Source organism: Sebastes umbrosus, chromosome 8 (assembly GCF_015220745.1).
Source record: "Sebastes umbrosus isolate fSebUmb1 chromosome 8, fSebUmb1.pri, whole genome shotgun sequence".
In the NCBI taxonomy this organism is placed as follows: domain Eukaryota; kingdom Metazoa; phylum Chordata; class Actinopteri; order Perciformes; family Sebastidae; genus Sebastes; species Sebastes umbrosus.
In genome coordinates, this window is record NC_051276.1 from 19,694,263 (window position 1) to 19,715,357 (window position 21,095).

The window sequence follows — 21,095 nt, forward strand, 5'->3', positions numbered from 1 at the left end:
CAATGATGGGAATCAACCAAGAATTGTACATGTCATTTGACACTGTAATAGCACAACTGTCTACGATGGCCAAAGGTGATAAAGAGATTTAGTAACAATAGATCAGCTCTACGCTGCTAAATTGCTACATACCTAGTTGGGGAACCGTGGCAAGAGTCGTGATGAGTACTGCTGATGTTATGTTGACCAGAAAGAACTCCTGCAACTCAGGAATGTCATCCTAATAAAACAAACGGAAATAAAAAGCTTTTAAATTCCACATTCAAACAAATCTACTTCAAGGAAGTAGAGCTTGTGTCAGAAAGAGAATAAGAGCTGGTCTGACATATCATCTTACTATCAAGTTTGATGGAGGACAAATGACAGAATGGAAGAAAGCCAAGGTCTTTACCTCCAGTATGGTGACAGGGATGGCGACAGACGTCTGTCCATCCTGAAGGATTACAGAACCAGTACCAGAGATGAAGTCTTGTCCCGGGTCAGCGAGAGCACCCTCCACCTGGGACAGGTCTTGTAGAGAACCTCTTAGAACCTCATAGGTGATATTCACTGCTCCTGTACACAAACATGTATGATATCAGCTACAAGGTAAAGAAAAGAATGAATTCATTAAAAGGGAACATTCATTTAGTACACGTTTTTGTGTACCCACTGACCTGAGGCTCCAAACTCTCTATTGACGTAGATGTTTATAGTTCGGTCCCGTTCCTCTGTGGTCACCCTGAGAGACGACGGGGCGATGCTCAGCAGCCCATAGGGCTCATCGCTGGTGTCCACAGTGAGCACCGCCTCGCTGCCCTGAACATCCAGGGCAGCATGACCTGTCACAACAACACCTGTGTGGAAGTCAGGGAAACGTTAATCTGTGTAAGAATTCTGTTTAGTGTTATTTTGAGGTATTTGTGGTTTCATGCACAATTATCGCCCACAAAGGCAGTAGGAGCAGATGCATTACCAAACGTTTGTATGTTGGACAAGGAAACTTTGTATTCATCTTTGTCCTCTGGTGTGGCATCATCCAGAAGCTGCAGGACTATGGTGTCATTTAGTTCTCCCTGTAGGAGACACACCCCGAAATACATAATTACTGCTGGATACAACAAATTACAGCATTTCATCTTTTTTTTTAATTGATTTGATAAAGCTCTGTGGTTGATACCTTCAACTATCCTCACAGAACACCAACATGCTTTGCTATACTGTGCAATAAATGTGTTTAACTATGATCCCACAACAAAGTGTTCAATGATCTCCATCTAGTATTTACCTCAGTAAAGAAAAGTGACCCTGAGGTTTGGGTGAAGGTCCGGCGTACAAGGGGCCCTTGTACAGTCCAGTCCACAGTGACATTACCCAGACCTGGAGCCGTTCTCAACACTGATAAGGACAGCCTCTCACCTGTAATATGAAATATAACTTCAAATATAGGTTTGTAAAGATTGATACATTTATGGACTTCTAAACTGAATTGCTTTTTTTATACTGTGGATGCCAGTAGAGGCAACTCAATGTCTGTAATTGTATGGATTATACTCAGGGAGACTTCAACCACTCATGCATACATAATTTCAAGATAATGACAGACAGCCACAGCGCCCACCTGTTGCTACATGCTGCCATTACTATGAGTGCATTCCCTTAGGTTTGCACTCATACATAATTAGCACACATCTCTAGTGACAGGGACAGGGGAAAGGGTTTGGAATGTAAACTATGGGGGTGATAATGTGCTTGGACATAAATACTATAGACTGAATATCCAAACACACTCACACATCAAAAATAGCTACCCACCTTCTCTGGCGATGACAGAACGTGAGGCTGGATGGAATCCTACTATCCCGGCCACATTATCGTTAGCCAGTATCACTATGGTTACAGTGTCAGAGCTGGGCAGGATCCGACTTCCTCCCTCCGTATTAACAAGACCAATCATGAGGCTCTCGTTGTCCTCTGGCTCAATATCATCTCTGATTACTATCTCTATTGTCTTCTTCAGATCACCTGTAGGCAGAGAGGATATAGTAAATACATGCCATTGCCCCAAATAATTAATTCTGAGAAGTTGGTTTTACATAATTCTTGATACTCTTGATAATCAGCGAGTGATCCACATACCATCAAAGACCAGAGTCCCTCCGGTCCCAGTGAAGTCAGCATCTGGTGTGGCCTTTCCTCCAACAAACCTCCACTCTACGGTGACAGTGCCCAGATTCCCTCCTCTCCTCTCTATAACCAGGGGAACCGCAACCCTAGGCTCTTCTCGAACCTCTAGATAGAGCCTGTCGTTGGTGGCGTTTGGACTGAGGCTGTATATCAAAAACACGCCAAATGCATCTCCGTTCATCCCTATAGTGACCACAGCTTCGTCCGGTTGGCCAATCGAGGGCAGGTTCTTCTGTGCCACAGTCAGATTCATCAGCTCTACCTTTAAACAATAAATGGTAAAACATTTTGTTATACAGTTAAAATAGAATGCATGTAACACAAATTAAACCATAAATAACACATATATCTGATTGGGTTTTACCTTTAAGATCTGTATGGAGAAGCTCTCATCCATTTCAGGGAATTTATCAGTCAAGATTGGGACTGTGAGGTTGGCATCCCCTGACCCATCTTCCATGAAGGCACTTTGAGCTGTTACAGGTGTGTAATCACTCCCTGCCACAGCCTGGGCACTGAACAGGACAGCAGCTGCAGTGAGGTTTTTTACATAAGTCATGACCTGAGATTCAGAGGTCAGCTGGTCAACCCCTGAAGTCACCCAAGTGCAGGATGGTGGGGTCACCCCTGATGCCAGAGAGAAGGCCCGGCAGGCACGCTCTCTCAGACAGGCAGCAGCACATGCAGCCAGGGGATCTCTCTGACTAGTGATGTTAACTGTCCGAAGGGGGGCAGTGGATGGCACGCCTGGTTTTGGGAGGTCATAGTACATTAGCAGATTTTGGCCATCAGCCTGAGCCAAGCCAACAATGTCGATCTCAGAGGTGCTGTACACGATCTCCAAGCGACCAAAGTGACCGCCTCTGGAATAAAGGCAATGGGGATGATAGAGAAAATGAGGGTTTAATATAAGTACGAGTACAGAAAAATCTTCAAATAAAACCATTATTTCAGAAGAAAACAAACATTAAAAGTACCTCCTGCGGACAGAAATATTGGCTCCATAAACTCCCTCCAGTGGCTCCTGAAGGCGGTAAACAGACTGTTCAAAGTATACTGTTCCGTATGGGTTGTCATTGTCAGGCACTATTATGTCAACAGATGTATCGGCTCCGAGGCTTCCTCCATTACTGGCACCAGTAAGCTCCACCTTAATTATCTAGAAAAGAGAGAAGGAGTTTAATAAACATTGCAACTAAAATTATGTAAACTATTTCAAAGGATGTATCATGTCACATAGTTCACATTGGCATTTTCACTGTCAGTGTTGTAAATTCTTGCATTGTCAAATGGCAGCCTCTGCCATGGACAGGATAACCTCATCAAATCATTCCCCTGCCTGCTGGCCAATTACACACAGGTGGCCTCAATCCACTGAGGCCATTCATTCCCCTCCCCCTGATTGGCAACTGCAGTCAGGTGTGTTGCTCCAAAGACTATATGGGGCCCACAGCAGAGAGCAGCAGAGCTCTCTGCTGCACCATCCAACCATGCCATGCGTCCCTGCGAATGTAAGCCTGTTATTTGACCTATGTTAATTTGTAACCCCCTTGTTTTCAAGCCAGTTATTGACCACAGCTTGTAATTGTTCATTTGTTATTTAGTATTTAATTTATATTACTAATTTGATTTATGTATTCTTTTGCACTGCAGAAACCATGGTTTGGATGCCAATAAACCCCCTTAAACTGATTTCGTCGTCCGCTCTCTTTGATTTGAGAATCTTAGGCGGTTGGCCCTGCCGGAACCCAAGAAAGTTTTATTAGTCAGCTTCTTACCTCAGTGATCTCAGGTACATCGTCAGCTAAGATCTCCACTTGGAGCGTCTTCATGGTCTCTCCAGGAGCAAATCTCACCTCTCCCGATGTGGGTCTGATGTCCCCCACTGCTAGTTTACCATTGACAGTGGCCTGCCATTGGACTACCACTGTGCCAATAGTACCAGCATTACGGACTATAGGCAACGTGACCTCAATGGAGTTGGACCCTGGTTCCTCTATGGTAACTGGAACTGCTTGGAAGACTAGGTAGAAACAAAATCAAGAGCTCGCTTAACATTGTCCAAAATAAGATGAAAAGATTGAAACATATCCTGGATACTAACCAAAGGCACCAAAAGGGTCGTCAGAAGGCAGTATGGTGATGATGGCACGTGTGAGCTCCCCCAGGAGAGCTCCTCCGGTGGTCTGGTTGATCAGCTCGATGAGAAAGGTCTCCTCCAGCTCAGGGACCATATCATTAATGACATAGATGGGTACAGATTTACTGGACTCCCCTTCTAGGAGGACCACATCAGTGGAGGCTACGCTGTAGTCTTCACCTATAGGATTACACACATGCACAGACATATGGACATGGCCTGCTTGCTCACACACAAATCATAGAGATAGGGATTTAAATCCATGCTCCATGCACAACACTTACTGACTCTGGCGGTCAAAGGCACTGCTCTGAACTTGACAGAGACGTCAGCAAAAATCCCCCCAACACGTGTGACATTTATTATGGGCCCCACGTAGTGCTCAGCTACACTGACAGCAGAAGTCGACAGCTGGAGGACTCCAAAAGCATCGTCGCTGGCCTCCACTATGACCTGGGCTACAATATCAGTCCTGGGGCCCAGAGAAGGGGAATTGGAAACTGGAAGGGACAGTAAAAGCATATTTCATTAGTTAAGTATGGTATGGGGCCAATCACATAAACTTAATTTAAGACTAGTCTTGGCCTTAGATTGTCAGGTTAGACTAGTCTAATTAAGCCTGTCTGTTGTATAAATATTACTTTGAGCTAATCCATTACATTTGGTGTTGCATCCTCCATATTTTCTCATCTGTGAAATGTCTTGTTTCACCCATAATGCATTGAGCAACAGGCTATCTAAGTCAGTCTTACATTAGCCACTCATAGGAAAGCTTTATAAAACAGGTAAATTTAAGTATCTATAGCAAGTCTGACTTAAAGTTATATTTAAGACAAGGACTAGTCTATTTTTATGCAACTGGCCCATGTTGAAGTATCATTATATCTTAGTAATGTCGGTATCTTACTGAGCCTCTCCTGCTCTCCTTTGATGAGTTGAACACTGATCAACTTCACAAACACTGACTCGTCTCTTTCCGGATCCTCATCGTCCAGTACTCGGAGGGTGATGTTTGCTTCACTCTGATTGGCCAAGAACACAACAGAATCCAGGAGGGGAACAAAATCCCGCCCCTCAGTGGCTCGACCCACCCCAGGGGTCCTGTAAGGGGCCGGATCTGCCTCATTTAGTGTCCCATATGTGACTCGCACCTAGACAAATAAAAATGGAAAATACTGTTTCATTTGTTACATCCACCACAGGTGGGAATACGTCATTCTGGTTTATTCACTTATTAAAAGTCAAAGAAACAAAATCATAAGTAGCTTTAATTTCTATACTTCCTATTACGTTTCTAAAAACCTTCTACAGTAGGACACACCTGACCCATCAGGCCTCTCTGTCGCAGGATGGTGAGGGAGACAGTTGAGTCAGCTTCAGGAAGTCGAACAGACCTTGTTACATTAGCGAATACAAAAACACCGTAAGGATCATCGCTGGCGAGCACAGTCAGAGTAGCAGATGTCTGGACACCCAGACGACCGTGGGAGACGTTAATCAAGGACACGTTGAAACTCTTGTCCAGCTCAGAGATCTCATCCTGGGCCACATTGATGACGATGTTCTCTGATGTCTGACCTACACCAAAGGTGATGTTCCCAAACCTGCTGAGGAGCTCCCCCTCAGAACTGGGATCAGCCTCCCAGTACACAGTTACATTGGAGAGGTCACCAAAGGAGCGATCCACCTGCGAGAGAACAAAAAGAAAACATAGCATGACGATGAACAATACTTAACCATACACTGTATTAAAAAAAACCTGACTAAGAGCAGTATAAGCATCTTGACGTGCTAATGCAAACACAAGGACATATCTATCTCCGTGAGCCTCACCGGGTTCTTCCTGATTTTTTAAACTGTGTATTACACTGACCTGCAGGACCACAGAGCTGCGTCCATCCTCAGGTTCGGTCCCATTAACAGACAGGGAATCAGGACTGAACTGAAACACTCCATGGGCATCATCAGAAGCAGCAATGGTCACTGTGATGCGGGACCCAACTCCCAAGCTGGCTACACATAAAATACCAGATACAACCCTGTGTTACTTTCAGTGATACGATCTAGTTGCACCTTTAGGAGTTTCACTTTGAAGTAAATGAAAAGGACCCAATGGGAGGGAATGGAAATGTGACGATGATCAATAAAGCTGTTGATTTTAAAAGAAATAGCTCAATAATAATACACACCTTCTTACCACCAAATAAAGTGCTATTATGGTCAAGAGAATCAGACTGAAATGGCAGCCTCATAGAGTGTGTGGGGGTTATTTCAGAATAGGTGACAGCAGCCCAAACTAAGTGTGAAACAGTGGGGTCTCTGACACTTATGTCAACCACTTACCCCTACTGCCTGTGAAAAGCTACAGTATTTGCCTTTCCCACATCCCTCTCCTTGGGTACTTCTCACAAGGGTCACAGTACAATGTACATACCACACACAATTAAACACACATGCATGTGCACGGACACACCTAGAGTACGTGTGAATATGCACTTGACCGAGCTGAAAGATACTAATTGATGAAGTGTTAGGGATGATTTTTTTTGTGTGTACTGTGTGTCATAGTGCACAACAGTTTCAGTAATAAAGTTTTTAGAGGACAGTTTCACAACTTTTATGTTTCCCAATTCTATTCAACCAGCCAAAAATATTATTCTGAAAGAAAAACTTATTATTTTATTAAAAATATTAAGTATCAGATCAAAATATTGCTTGTCAGCAGCAGCAACAACATGTCACTTGATCACTAATAGAAGTTGACATTGAGCATATGCAGCCTTAGGGAGAGAGAAATGAAGTGGGTGTGGTGGTGAAGGAATGGAGACAAGAAGCAGCTTAGGGAGAAAAGGAGGGGGATACTTACCATGGTGGTGATAGGATGGAAGGAGGAAGTCAGAGTCACTCTCCCCACTACCACTTCCTTCACTACGCAGAAACTGATCCACTGACGGATCACACACGAGGATCAAACAAGTGTCACACCAGGTTAGAATCACACCCGAAGAGTAGAGATCGAAGGGCAAACGGGAAGGAGGATAGGTAGGCAGTCACGCAGGTGGGCAGGTATGGGGACGCACACAGGAGCACAGCACACAAAACACACAAAAACAGTAGGGCTCATTACAGGGTCAGTTCAGCTCTAAATAAGATAGGTAAAGATTGAAAATAAAAAGTAATTCTAAGGCTCAAGATATATCAAAATGGGACTTAAACTAATGAAATCAGTACCGTCATGATTTTTTTCTCACCTCCTCCATCAGCATTGTAGAGCTCCACTCTAAAAATCTTGTCCAGCTCAGGGACAGGATTATCTATGATGGTCACGGTAATGAACTTTAACCTCTCCCCTGGAAGAAAGTCCAGCATGCCCTCTGAGTCCTGCCGGTGGAATACAGAGAAAGAGGTAACCAGGGAAGCAGGTAAAATGTCTCCATCTGCTTATTAGTTTATCGATACATCATCTGCATCATTACGATTAAAGACTTGAGTGGAAACAAACCTCGTAGTCTTCAGGGCTAGACGCTGTGAATGGGGTTGTCCTGTATCCCACCATGATCCTTCCTAAAAGGCCTTGGGCCCTGGCCACCAGCAAACGGATTTCTCCATCTTCCTCGTTAACAGTTATGTGGGCAGGTTCTAACGCTGGAGAGATCAATCCTTCTCCTGGAGGGCTGGGCTGAAACTGCAGCAGGCCTGGATCAGGGAAGGGTGTGTGTTTGTGTGTTATGTTTAGAAGAATGGAAATGGGGAGGAATGTAATGAGAAGGAGGGGAAAGGTGTGATGGAAAAAGGAAGGCAATGAGTGGGGGAGGAATAATGTGTATAGGTAGAAGGAGAGAGAGACTTGTCACACCATAATCTCATAAATACCGATCGCTGACTGCTAAAAATAGCAACATTGAAAGTGCAACAGTACTGTTTTTTGAGCATGTGAGTGAATACCATAGGGGTGGTCACTAGCTGTGACAGTGACAGTGTTAACAGAGTTATTTGGGTCGATGCTTGCACCACTGGTGGGGGTGGAGCCACGCTTCCCGTCACCGGATTCTGCTGACACCAGTGTAATCTGAAAGGACTCTGCCAGCTCTGGGAGGTTATCATCCAACACCAACAGGTTCAATACCTAACAGAAAGATATGCATCCATTAGTTTTGTTTTCTAATTCCCTTGAAAAAATAGTCTATAGTTCAGTAGTCAAAGTAAAAACGTAATTATCAGCTGGCACCTGTTGACTCATCAGTAAATTCACAAACAAGCAACCACTAGATGGCGCAGGTTGTCTAAAAACATTTGCATTTATGTGAACTGTAAAATCCTGATGTTAAACTGAACATACAGCATGTATTTGAAATCAATACGCTGATGTGTAAATACAGTGCACACAAGGTGCATCACATGTGTTTTTACCCATTGTTTGTATGCGCTTTGTGTGACCCTGGACAAACCCAGAGGGGTTTCCCCCAGCTCATACAGGTTAAACCATTGAGTCACTCTCACACACACACACAGACACACACACCTCAGAGCGCTGTCCATGCATGAAAAGAACAGCTCCGGTGGCATTAACAAAATCTTGATGGGCTGGCGTCTCACTGTCCAAGCTATCCAGCTGGGTAACACTGTAGTTGACATAAACGTGGTCCAGAGATCCCCGCATTCGCTCAATCACACAAGAGATAGTGGAGCCCTCCTCGGTGGTCTATGAGGACAAATAAGGAAATAAAAATGTTGATTAATTCTGAGCCATTGGAGGAAATGCTGACTACTGAATGCTTAAATGAGCAAGTCTTACCAACTATCTTCATGACTAATCCCAGCACAGTAATAATGTGATTTAGAGAGAAAGCACCTGATAGCCCAAATGCCTCTACGTCTATTTATTCCCCAAAGGATCAAGGACATAAAGAAGACGCTCCAGTTCTGATGGAATGCCATCCCCAGGCCTGCCACCTGTTCTGCTGATGGAAACGAGGAACTAGATCTCCCATTTTCCAGTGCTGGAACTCATGATCCACTTCTACAGGAATGCCCTGACTGGCAGACCTGCTGCAGCCTCGCCAGCTGTCGCTCTACCTGAGAGGGGCCAACATGAGAGCCCACACATCCAATCCAACTAAAAACCGAGAGCATGCTCTCGCTGCAGCCAGGCATGACGACTGATGAAATATGCAGCAGGACAGGGACTGACAAACCAATCGGTTTACATTACATGTGTTTCTAAGCATATGTTTTATCTGTAGACACAACTGAGTGATGATTAATGCTACTGTAACAGTGGTCATGTAGACTCAGGCTTATTGATTATTGATTAACAGTCTGGTTTACATTAAAAATGTTGTACTTGCATTGTTTGTTAGGTGCTTATAGATGCTCAGAGCAGCAAAAATGCTCCACTAAATGCTACTGACTAAATAATGTGGACTTACATCAGGTATGCAGGCACCAGTGAATCCAAAAAGCCCATTGGCATTGTCACTTTTCATGACTCTCAAAGTAGCAGTGGGCCTGGGGAAAGGGAGGCGCGCTCCACCATGAACTGCCACCAACTGCAGGTAGAACACCTCCTCTCCCTCCTCCTCGTTATCATCCCTGACCTCCACCACAAACGACTTCTGCCTCTCCTCCTGCCGGTATCGTAGGTAACCTGAGATGTTGCGAAGGTCTGTTTTAGCGGGCTGGGTGTGAAGCTCGTGGATGTGGCTGCGGTTCAGCTTGGTCCTGTATAAGCGAACATCTTGGAGAAGGCCTGTGTACCGCCGTTCACCCTCAGGATCCGACCCAATAAACACTGACGCAGGTCCTGGAGTAGAAAGACACAGAAAAAAAAACAGTGCATACTATTTAATACAGCAAATAGCCCAAAATAATTTATGTTTAAGCTGTATAAGTAGAAAATGGTAAGCACAGTGTACAGGATATGACATTACAGATACAAAAAAAACAATTATCATGAGTTCTAATTCATTAACTGTAGATAACTGTATAATAAATAACTGTTTTTGTCACATAGTTATATCTCTGGTGGAACAAATTTGGTTGCTATGTTGGAGTGAATTGGGACCACAAACAGAATCTTGATTAAGGCCACCTAATGCCCAGGTCTGGCTCCTTCTCATTACTCATTTATATACTTACACCTCTTGTGCCTATCGCTTCCTTTACTTGCACAAAACGGAACAGATGCAGAAAATCTGCCACAGTGAGCAAGTATAAAGCCCTGACACAAAACAATTCCTCTGTGGGTTGAGTTACCAGTAGCAGACAATAACGCATGACATGATTGATGATTATGTATACATCTACAGTGATTGAAGTTAGCCAAAGAACCATCAGAATATTCGCCCTCCGGGAGCGTTTGGTCCAATACAGGCTACGATTATTGTCTCCATTAATTAGAGAGAATAGAAAGAAAAGAAGATGCCGGCTGATTCCCTTTAGCGGTAACAATATCCAGCAGTGCCGAGGCTAAGTGGTCACTCAAGCATAGCAGAGTCCCAGTCGTCCTGAACAATGAGGAACTGACTGAGGGGTGGGTGCGTGTGTGTGTGTGAGGGTGTGCATGCATTATGTTTGTAAGAAGTTAAGACTTGTTGTCATTCCATATGTGAATAATGAGAGGGTAGACTGAAACCAGACAGTCACACACAAACTCACACAAGCAGATTCAATGACATCATCATTACAAGGACATGAGCATGGTATTTGTGCCTCTCTGACACTGACCATGGTGCTGAGGGAGCAGTAAAAAAAAACCTTACAGGGCAAGAAAACAATACTGGCCAGTCATTATCTGGCCTGATTAGGTTTTGGCCTTTAGGTGACATTTTGACATTATGAATGTCACTAAAATGACACTGCAAGAATTAAAAAGAATAACTTCATCACAGCTTCACATTCAAACAAATTGGTAATATTAAATGCCAATTTGCACAATTTTTCATCATCGTCATGACCAGGGCTGCCGACAGCAGGGGAACACTAGGTGAGTGTGGTAGATGAAGATTTTAACTTGATAATTGCCACTCTACATGCAAGCTTTGACGCTCGCAGTCCTAAGCGGAGCGACCACGAGTACAAGATGTATAACGAGCTACCTGGTGTTACAAAATGTAACAGCCACCTCACTAATGGTTAAAACTATAATCCAGCACGAAAATAACAACTACCAAACCACCATGTTCTGAACAGACACATTACAAACGCTTACAAAAAGTAACATTTGCATTTTAGAACATAAAACAGGAAACTTAACAAACTACTGGCATGATGGGAAATAGTTTGGAAATCATCTTCTCCTGGGCACGAGCAAGACACACGGCCGGCCTGGTCATGACAACATTTATGCTAAACACATACAAACTGTGCTGACAAACAAACAGTGGCTGAACGTAACAAGCAGGAATATGATGGGACACTATATGCTCAACAACCTGACCTTTGTCACTCTGCAATGTTTAATAAATATCTGATAAAAAAAAAGCTCACCATCACTGATGCCCTCTCCTTTGATGCTCTTCACTCCTCCAGGAATAGGGTTCCCATCCAGGAAGAACTCAATAATCCCATCATCAACAGTAATGATGACATGTAACCAGGCATTATCCTCGACAAATTTCTCAGCAGTGGCCCGGGCCACCTGGGGACTGTTTGATCCAATCACTGTATAATACAGCATCACCGTGACATGAGACTCATTGGTGTGGACCTTCACTCCATAATACAAGGTCCCGTTCCTGGTTCCTTTGCTGACTATGAAGCCGTCAGTGTCTGGTCTGGGCACTAGCCAGGCAGAGAAGGTGAAGTTTCCAACAGCAGCCGGCCCGTCTTCAGGGGAGATGGTCCCATAAGCTCCAGGAAGCCCAGAGAAAAACCAAGTGTCTGTGGCTGAGTGGTGTCGCCTGGCATGAGGCCTGAGCTCAACCTCGTCTGGGAAGGAGGCTTGAAGGAGCAGGTCATCCATCAGAGGAAGGCCCTCTGGGAAGCGGCCAGAAACAATCTCCCAGGCAACCCGCACATCACCAAAAGTACCCTGCTGTCGGAGGATGGTGAAGGAAGTGACATCAGCCATATCATCCTCTGAGAGTACATCTTCAGCTACTTCTTGGTCCAGGTTGCTGTCAGTGATGGCAAAGACACCAAATGGGTCGTCATTGAAAGGGATGAGAACCGAGGCATTCAGAGAAGTCTCGGCTAGTCGTCCGCCCTCCCCCGGGTAACCACCTTTAAGAAATTATGGACAAGAGCTGAAGGGTTTTCAAGACAGCATTATAAATGAAAACTGTCTGTTTTGGAATCGTCAGTATTGAGATTTTAAAGTTGATGACTCAAATGATGTCAAGTTTAAACTCAATGACAGTTATTATTTGTTATGGTAGCACTTTTTCTCTAGTGATATATAAAATATATCTCTCAAAACTGACAAATATACCACTATTATCCTGAACTCACCTGAGATATTAACCAGCCTGAGGACGAAGAACTCAATGAACTCTGGAAGCTTATCTGAGATGGCCTCCAGGACAATAGGCTTGGTCTCTTCTCCTGTAGTGAAGGTGATGGAGCCTGATGTGTTGGTAAACTCCTGGTTTTCCTCCAGAGGAGTCACTGAGTCATTGGCAAACAGCTGCCAGAAGACTGTAACATTACCAAAATGTCCCCTTGCACGCAGGACACTGTGTGCAGAAGAGAAAAGAGTTATCATTTCAGTAATAGAATACAACGGAAAACTTTGTATCTCCAAAATGTCAACTTCAGAGTTTTGTCAATGCATAGAAAAAACTTTTAATTTGAAATAATTAAGTGTGAATGAGCATGAAACCAATTTTTTGCACAAAAGAAACATGAACTGAAGGCCTGTTCCTTACTAAAAATTACTGGTCTTGCCCTCTTCGACAGGTTTCTCTATGGCTTCCAGGGAGAAAATCCCATTGGCATCATCATTGGCCTCAATCACCACAGTAGCTGTGTCTGCTCCATACACAACAGCATCACCTGTGTACACATTCATATTATCAGGTCAGATCAGGACGGATGGACAGAAAGACAGACAGACAGATAGATAGACGCAAAAGGGGCTGACATGGATTGCACTGGTCATATTATTATTGTCATGCTAAATTTCATGCAATAGGGGGAGGCTGTCTCCTTAACATAGCACACCATAACTATGGCAACCAAGCCCAGGACAACAGGGCTTCTTATTCTTAAAAAACAGAGTACAAAAATAAAGGCTTCTCTTAGTAAAGGAGTTAAAGTGAACAAAACCAAGGAGAGAGCCTCAATAAGCCACAAACATTATATTTGAATGTTTTTATAAAAATAAGAAAGGAATAAAAACTACAGGGGGGTATTTTTATTTGCAGGAACAGCATTCCCGCAACTGCAATAACCTCACAAGAATATTACTTCAAGTAACAGGCATGCAAATCTGCTCCTAATTAAAGAGGAAACGTAAAGAGTGTTAAAGTCCCAGAATGGGTTTGATTGACCTCTAACATGAGGATTATTGACTTTTAACACAATCACTATAAAGAACCATCCCCTGGCATAAACCACAGGCTAACCCTTACTGACTCTACTCCATGTCAATCAGTAGACAGAGAGAGGCCGGTGGAGTGGCCGGTCTTTGTGTCTTAGAAAGTCTGGAGTCTGGTAATTAAGGTCCTGTTGGGGCCCACTGGTCTTTCATTCCCATCCCTGACACACAATACTGGGATTAGGAGAGCTTTCAGTGTTACCACAGACAAAGCTAAATAACCTTGCTACTCCTCAACTGGCATTAAGACAACAGGATAAACAGGTGGTGATTTTTAGATGAGATGTGATCGCATGGTTCTTCTACTATAAAGCACATTGGAAAATGAGAAAAGAAATTGACTTTCATCTTTTTTAATCCTCGGAGGGGATGCAGATTATATTGTTTTCATGATCTCAAGGGACCAACATATATATGAAGATATGACACAGCCACTATACAACCTGCCATAAGCACTGACCCACAGAAGTTTAATACACAGTGCACCCCTGTGCTAACCACTTGTTTAAAAGGAAGCTCACACTCACCAGTAGCATTGTAGAGAACAATGTAAAAAGGTTCATCAGTCTCCGGTATGTTATCATCTTCCACCGCCACAGAGATGTTCTTCATCCCTTCGCCCACGTCATACACCAGCAACGTGTCATTACTCAGCACGGTGAGGTCACCTGGAGATGCCTCACCGTATTCCACACGGTACATCACCGTGGCAACAAAGTCCGCCCGTCCTGCCCTCAGGACGGTGAAGTTGGCCACGCCACCTTCCCGAAGCCGCACCACCACAGGTTCTGAGGAGAGGGTGAGGCGAGGGAGGAGAGACAGGGAGGTGACCGGAGAGGTGAAAGGTCAATATATTATTACAGAGGATCCTTTATAAACAGTTATCAGAACAGGATCCTTACCAGAAAAGTAAATGGGGTCATCATTCTTATTAATATGTAAATTGGCATCGAGTATGTTTCCCAGTCTAGCGCCGCCTGTAGCATTTATCAAAGTGATGGTGAAATTCTCCATGTCTTCTGGGATCTGAAAATTAAATTAAAAATTAAAATTGAAACATTGAAATGTAACTCAAATTTGGATTGCATGCATTTTTGAGTTCAGTTTATCATTTTACCTCATCAGGTACAGAGAAGAGAGTGAGGTTTTTGAGGTACTCCCCCTCCATGAAGGTGATGTTTCCCTGGAGGGGGTGGATGTCTCCGGACAGGGCTGGCTCCAAGACCCAGGAAACCGACACTTCTCCAAAGTGACCCCTGTTCCTCACTACTGGGTACACCGCTGAAGGCGAATCAGAAGAGACAGAGATTATATATTAAGCTATTGAAACCTTCCAAGTCATTAACTCTTGTGTATGCACTTATCTCTTGACATTTTACCTCTGGTCGAGGCCATCATTTTGGTATAGAGCACAATAATAATGTATTTTGTTGGCTCACAGCTAAGGTTTTTTGTTGTACAGTTCCCATTTATGTTTATATGCAAACACTGGTGATACATTCACTAGAGGCTGAGAGAAGCTTTTTGCCTCTCCTGTTCTCAGGACCAGATTGAATATTTGACTGAATCATCACTGTGTGGGGCCCAAACTTCCTGCTCTACAAGTTGACCTTCTTCATCTGCATTAACACATTCTTGTGCATTACACAAATATGATACGTTTAAAATACAAACTTAAATCATAGTCCTGCTCATCCCCCATGCAGACAAATGTTTTGTGTTTCATTCCAATTAGGTCCATTTTAAGTGTCAATGAGATCCCACTTGACATGGAAAGACATCACTATTATCTAAAAGGACTGCTACTTCAAAGTACCCCGGTGCGTCTCGTCCCCTTTGCTCTCATTGATGGCCACAGTAAGTCCTGATTGGTTGAACTCAATGACCCCAAAGGGGTCGTCGTTCTTCCGCACTGTGATGTTGACCTCCTTGCGGTTGCCTAGGCGACTGGGTGGAGTGCTGTGGCTACTGAGCACCACAGAGAAAGTCTCGTCCAGCTGTATGCACACACAGACGCACAAAAACACACACACACACAGAGTTTTCGTGTAGCAAACACAGATTTAAATCATCTTATTATCTACTGTAAGCCTATTGGAAGACTTTTTTTCACTAGTTACACAAAAATTGACCGCTATCACACTGGGAGGACTTCATTTAGCAGTGAATTAAATAGTTATTATTAGGGCTGTCAATCGATTAAAATATTTAATCACGATTCAACGCATGATTGTCCATAGTTAATAGCGATTAATCACACATTTTTTATCTGTTGAAAATGTAGCTCAAAGGGAGATTTATCAAGTATTTAATACTCTTATCAACATGGGAGTGGGCAAATATGCTGCTTTATGCAAATGTATGTATATATTTATTGCTGGATATCAATTACCAACACAAAACAATGACAAATATTGTCCAGAAACCCTCACTGGTACTGCATTAACATAAAGAAAATATGCTCAAATCATAACATGGCAAACTCAAGCCCAACAGACAACAACAGTTGTCAGTGTGTCAGTGTGCTGACTTGACTATGACTTGCTCCAAACTGCATGTGATTATCATAAAGTGGCCATGTCTGTAAAGGGGAGACTCGTAGGTACCCATATAACCCATTTTCAGGTCAAGGGACCCCTTTGAAAATGCCATAAATGTTTTTTTCTAGTTTCATATGATGCCAACATCTTCATATAATGCCAGTATCTTCTAGACTGAGCCCGCTACAACCTCAGAAATACTGTTTGCATTCATGCGTTAAAGAAATTAGAGGCGTTAAAAAGAGTTTGCGTCAGCACGTTATTATCGTGTTAACTTTGACAGCCCTAGTTATCATATAACCTTGACAGGTCAGCATTGAATTGACCATATTCTTACCTCAGGCACCCCATCAGGCCGTGCCACCAGTGCCACTACCACCTCTCTCTCTCCTGGTTTAAACTCCAGGATGCCCATGGCACCATAGAATTCAGTGTTGCCCGAAGGCATGACAGCATATCGCACCAGCTGTTTCAGCAGTTGTCCCTGGGCTCTGACCACATGCAGCTCCACAGCTTCACCCTCCTAGGTGAGTTTAAAGTTTACAGATGTGACCAGAACCAAACACAACAGACAAAATAACAATATGTGGAGTTTAATGTAACAACGGCTTAACATTGTTTGTAGCTGGTTAGGTATCTTCATTACACAAAGAAATTAGTTTGAAGTTGCAGTTTCAAGACTTACATTGATGACCCATGGACCTCTGGAGAATGAGGCGAACTCAAAGACTCCCCCGGGGTCATCGTTCTCCATGATGACAATCTCTCTGCTGGTGAAGCCAGCTTTCAGGATCTGATTCTCAACATTACTCCTGGAACACATACACATAAACAGTATTAGATCATAATAGCAACTACTGACCACTACTGAAACCTACCCATGTCATTGCATCGACATTGTGCAGTAGATGAAAACTCTGACATGGAAGTTTCTTGGGACTTGTTCTTTTGTTGTGTGTTTTGAGCTCAACTTTAATCTAAACTTCGTAATGCATTCCTTGCATTGTGTGATGCTCATTCATTATTGGCTCCATATGTTGAGGCCCTGCTGTTTAGACCACGTTTAATAACAATGTCAATCAACGCCATGCCTGCTTCTTTATTGCTCCACGGGGGGGGGTGTGCATGTGTGTGTATGTTGAGAAAATTGGAGCCAAGTAAGCATCACATAACGGGTAAATTAGAGACAAAGACATGACAGAATGAAGCACTCCAAAACAAACAAACACAGCCAAGGCGCTGCATGCATACAAACGCTGACATCTTTAAAAGGGGTATACAATCAAGCCTGGTTAAATTAGAGCAAAACACATAAAGAAGATTCTCTATTTACCCCCAACAACCACTCTCCTTTGGGTTCCCTTTTTTCACACCATCACTGAATCCCCCACCCTACCCCCCCAAGTCGCCCTCATCCCCACGTCAACCAAAGACCCGAGAAATCCTGAAGTAGGCCCTTCTCTGAAAAACAAAGTCTTGATTCACGCCACACAAAAGGCCCAGGTTCATTCCACTCTCCACTTACCCAAAGTACACTATAAAGCGTGCAGTCTCCACCCTGCAGGGGAGGAGTGGGAGGAAGAGAGAGCTGCCGTTCTCATCAGAACATAGACCAACAGATGAACCCACCCCCAAACCACTACCACAAACACACACCACACAAATATCTCCAGAAAACCAATGGAGGGATGGGATGAGATAGCACCCACTCAGCCTTTCCTATTCCACTGGACTCACTCGTTGTATAAGTTGGCTCTAAAACATTACATAATATCAGCTTCACACTCCAAACCCCAAAAGGTTATTGTATAACTGTTGTGTTTATAGGCAGAACAGAAAGGTCTAATATGCCTCGATGATGATTAACAAAATTAACAATAATTATGTTTCCTGGAGTTTAATATCCCTACCTATCCAGAGTGAGCAGCAAGGTCTCATTGACTTCTGGGATATTGTCAGCCATGATAGTGAAGTTGATGGAAGCATCGCTCTGCCCGGAGATGAAGACCACAGAGCCACTTAGAGGCTCCAAGTCTTTAACTGTTATATCCACATGATTGTCTCCAATTGGCCGAAGACTCCAGAACACTTCAGCCTGTCCGTCTGTCCCATCACGCCGCAGGGGTAGGGTTACCTGCAGCACCAAACATCATTAGAATTGACCACCTCTACATGCTGCAGGCACATAGTAAATTCATTTTCTGAACACAGATTAGAGTCGACAAGGGGAGTTTTCTGACTGGCAGCGTGGTGGCTGTAAAGTCAGTGATTGGCTCATCTCAGTTACAATGGCAAAATAGGAAACATCTCTTTTTCTTTTACAGTAGTGGTTAATTTAGCACTTTACAGACTACATCATGACGTTAAACTCATCATAGTTATATGCTGTTTTATGTGATAATCAACTCATCATATCTTACTGTGCTGGTATTGCTCTCCTCTGGTTCATAAACCACCACCGTGGTGTTACTTGTAAAGCCGATTTCCCCGTTTGCAATGTCAGGGGTGACAGTCAAGGTCAGGTTTAGAGGTCCCCCAAACCTTGGGCTGTTTGAGTGAATTGGGGTGTTGATATCAACTAGCTCCAGTTTATTCAACTAGGGGAAATAGAAGAAACAACTTGATTAATAGAAGTCTCAAACAGGCAAAATGTGTAATAATTCATTCATCAAAGATACAGCTCATTCTACACCATCTGGTTTTAAAGATGTATTGAATGACCCGTCAGTGCTCCATTCACTCCTTTTATGTTCGTGCATGTATGTGTTAAAGGGTTTGACTGAAAGTGTGTGACGTGATTATGGTTGTACCGAATGTGAAGGAGGCTTTTTTTGTACTTTTTTTGCTTGCTTTAAGAGCTAGGCGGTGTTGTTAGTTTGGACAGTTGGGCGAATCCCATAGCAACATGCCAGATTTGAGTGCCAGTGTCAAACCGTTCACACATGCAAATGAGGCACTTAAAGTTTGGATGGCACGGATTTGGCCACAAGTGAAAACACACAACAGAAAGAGCACATTTTTGGGCGTGCTAGCAAAATGTTGCCTGGATTACAACTTAAAAAAGGGTTAGAGTGAAAATATACTGTATATACTGTATATATACAGACGTAGGCAAAGTTGTTGGTAACGTTCCGTTAAAGAGAGAAAAACCCACAATGGTCACTGAAATAACTTGAAACTGACAAAAGTAATAATAAATAAAAATTCACTGAAAATTAACTAATGAAAATCAGATATTGTTTTTGAATTATGGTTCAACCGAATCATTTAAAAAAACAAACTAATGAAACTGGCCTAGACAAAAATGATGGTAACATTAACTTAATATTTTGTTGCACAACCTTTTGAGGCAATCACTGCAATCAAGTGATTTCTGTAACTCTCAATGAGACTTCTGCACCTGTCGACAGGTATGTTGGCCCACTCCTCGTGAGCAAACTGCTCCAGCTGTCTCAGGTTTGAAGGGTGCCTTCTCCAGACAGCATGTTTCAGCTCCTTCCACAGATGTTCAATAGGATTTAGATCCGGGCTCATAGAAGGCCACTTCAGAATAGTCCAATGTTTTGTTCTTAGCCATTCTTGGGTGTTTTTAGCTGTGTTTTGGGTCATTATCCTGTTGGAGGACCCATGACCTGCAACTGAGACCAAGCTTTCTGACACTGGGCAGCACATTTCGCTCCAGAATGCCTTGATAGTCTTGAGATTTCATTGCACCCTGCACAGATTCAAGACACCCTGTGCCAGATGCAGCAAAGCAGCCCCATAACATAACCGAGCCTCCTCCATGTTTCACATTAGGTACAGTGTTCTTTTCTTTGGATGCTTCATCTCTTCGTCTGTGAACATAGAGCTGATGTGACTTGCCAAAAAGCTCCAGTTTTGTCTCATCTGTCCAAAGGACATTCTCCCAGAAGCTTTGTGGCTTGTCAATATGCATTTTGGAAAATTCCAGTCTCGCTTTTTTATGATTTGGTGTCCTCCTCGGTTGTCTTCCATTAAGTCCACTTTGGCTCAAACAGTGACGGATGGTGCGATCTGACACTGATGTACCTTGACCTTGGAGTTCACCTCTAATCTCTTTGGAAGTTGTTCTGGGCTCTTTGGTTACCATTCGTGTTATCCGTCTCTTCAATATGTCATCAATTTTCCCCTTGCGGCCACGTCCAGGGAGGTTGGCTACAGTCCCATGGACCTTCAACTTCTGAATAATATGTGCAGCTGTAGTCACAGGAACGTCAAGCTGCTTGGAGATGGTCTTATAGCCTTTACCTTTAACATGAAGGTCTATAATGTTCTTTCTGATCTCCTGAGACAACTCTCTCCTTAGCTTTCTGTGGTCCATGTTCAGTGTGGTACACACCATGATGCCAAACAGCACAGTGACTTCTTTTCACCCTTTAAATAGGCAGACTGACTGATTAAAAGTTTGAAGATACCTGTGATGCTAATTACAGGACACACCTTAGTTTAACATGTCCCTATGGTCACATTATTTTACATCTTTTCTAGGGCTACCATCATTTTTGTCTAGGCCAGTTTCATCAGTTTGTTTTTTAAAATGATTCTGTTGAACCACAATTCAAAAGTAACAGCTGATTTTCATTAGTTAATTTTCAGTAAATTTTTATTTATTATTACTTTTGTCAGTTTCAAGTTATTTCAGTGACCATTGTGGGTTTTTCTCTCTTTAACGGAACGTTACCAACAACTT

The 21,095-nt window shown here is 43.2% G+C and overlaps 1 protein-coding gene across 2 annotated transcripts in view; it reads right to left on the reverse strand.

Annotated features, from left to right (window-relative positions):
* Window positions 1-21,095, reverse strand: part of adgrv1 (adhesion G protein-coupled receptor V1) — a 116,692-nt gene that overhangs the window by 73,355 nt on the left and 22,242 nt on the right. The window contains exons 11-42 of one of the 2 annotated variants that reach the window (XM_037778490.1): window positions 18,805-18,981; window positions 18,295-18,518; window positions 17,070-17,196; window positions 16,722-16,907; window positions 15,661-15,841; window positions 14,962-15,125; window positions 14,747-14,870; window positions 14,372-14,632; window positions 13,174-13,300; window positions 12,758-12,981; window positions 11,795-12,529; window positions 9,736-10,109; window positions 8,829-9,008; window positions 8,252-8,432; window positions 7,809-8,002; window positions 7,558-7,687; window positions 7,173-7,253; window positions 6,180-6,319; window positions 5,628-5,993; window positions 5,214-5,457; window positions 4,591-4,806; window positions 4,271-4,486; window positions 3,945-4,189; window positions 3,144-3,325; window positions 2,531-3,029; window positions 2,119-2,428; window positions 1,795-2,004; window positions 1,268-1,398; window positions 956-1,055; window positions 657-836; window positions 392-555; window positions 133-220 (exon numbers count right to left, since the gene is read on the reverse strand). In XM_037778490.1, the coding sequence (XP_037634418.1) occupies window positions 133-220; window positions 392-555; window positions 657-836; window positions 956-1,055; window positions 1,268-1,398; window positions 1,795-2,004; window positions 2,119-2,428; window positions 2,531-3,029; window positions 3,144-3,325; window positions 3,945-4,189; window positions 4,271-4,486; window positions 4,591-4,806; window positions 5,214-5,457; window positions 5,628-5,993; window positions 6,180-6,319; window positions 7,173-7,253; window positions 7,558-7,687; window positions 7,809-8,002; window positions 8,252-8,432; window positions 8,829-9,008; window positions 9,736-10,109; window positions 11,795-12,529; window positions 12,758-12,981; window positions 13,174-13,300; window positions 14,372-14,632; window positions 14,747-14,870; window positions 14,962-15,125; window positions 15,661-15,841; window positions 16,722-16,907; window positions 17,070-17,196; window positions 18,295-18,518; window positions 18,805-18,981 (6,961 nt within the window). The remainder of the gene's footprint in view (window positions 1-132; window positions 221-391; window positions 556-656; window positions 837-955; window positions 1,056-1,267; window positions 1,399-1,794; window positions 2,005-2,118; window positions 2,429-2,530; window positions 3,030-3,143; window positions 3,326-3,944; window positions 4,190-4,270; window positions 4,487-4,590; window positions 4,807-5,213; window positions 5,458-5,627; window positions 5,994-6,179; window positions 6,320-7,172; window positions 7,254-7,557; window positions 7,688-7,808; window positions 8,003-8,251; window positions 8,433-8,828; window positions 9,009-9,735; window positions 10,110-11,794; window positions 12,530-12,757; window positions 12,982-13,173; window positions 13,301-14,371; window positions 14,633-14,746; window positions 14,871-14,961; window positions 15,126-15,660; window positions 15,842-16,721; window positions 16,908-17,069; window positions 17,197-18,294; window positions 18,519-18,804; window positions 18,982-21,095) is intronic. The other variant, XM_037778492.1, reaches the window with a different exon arrangement.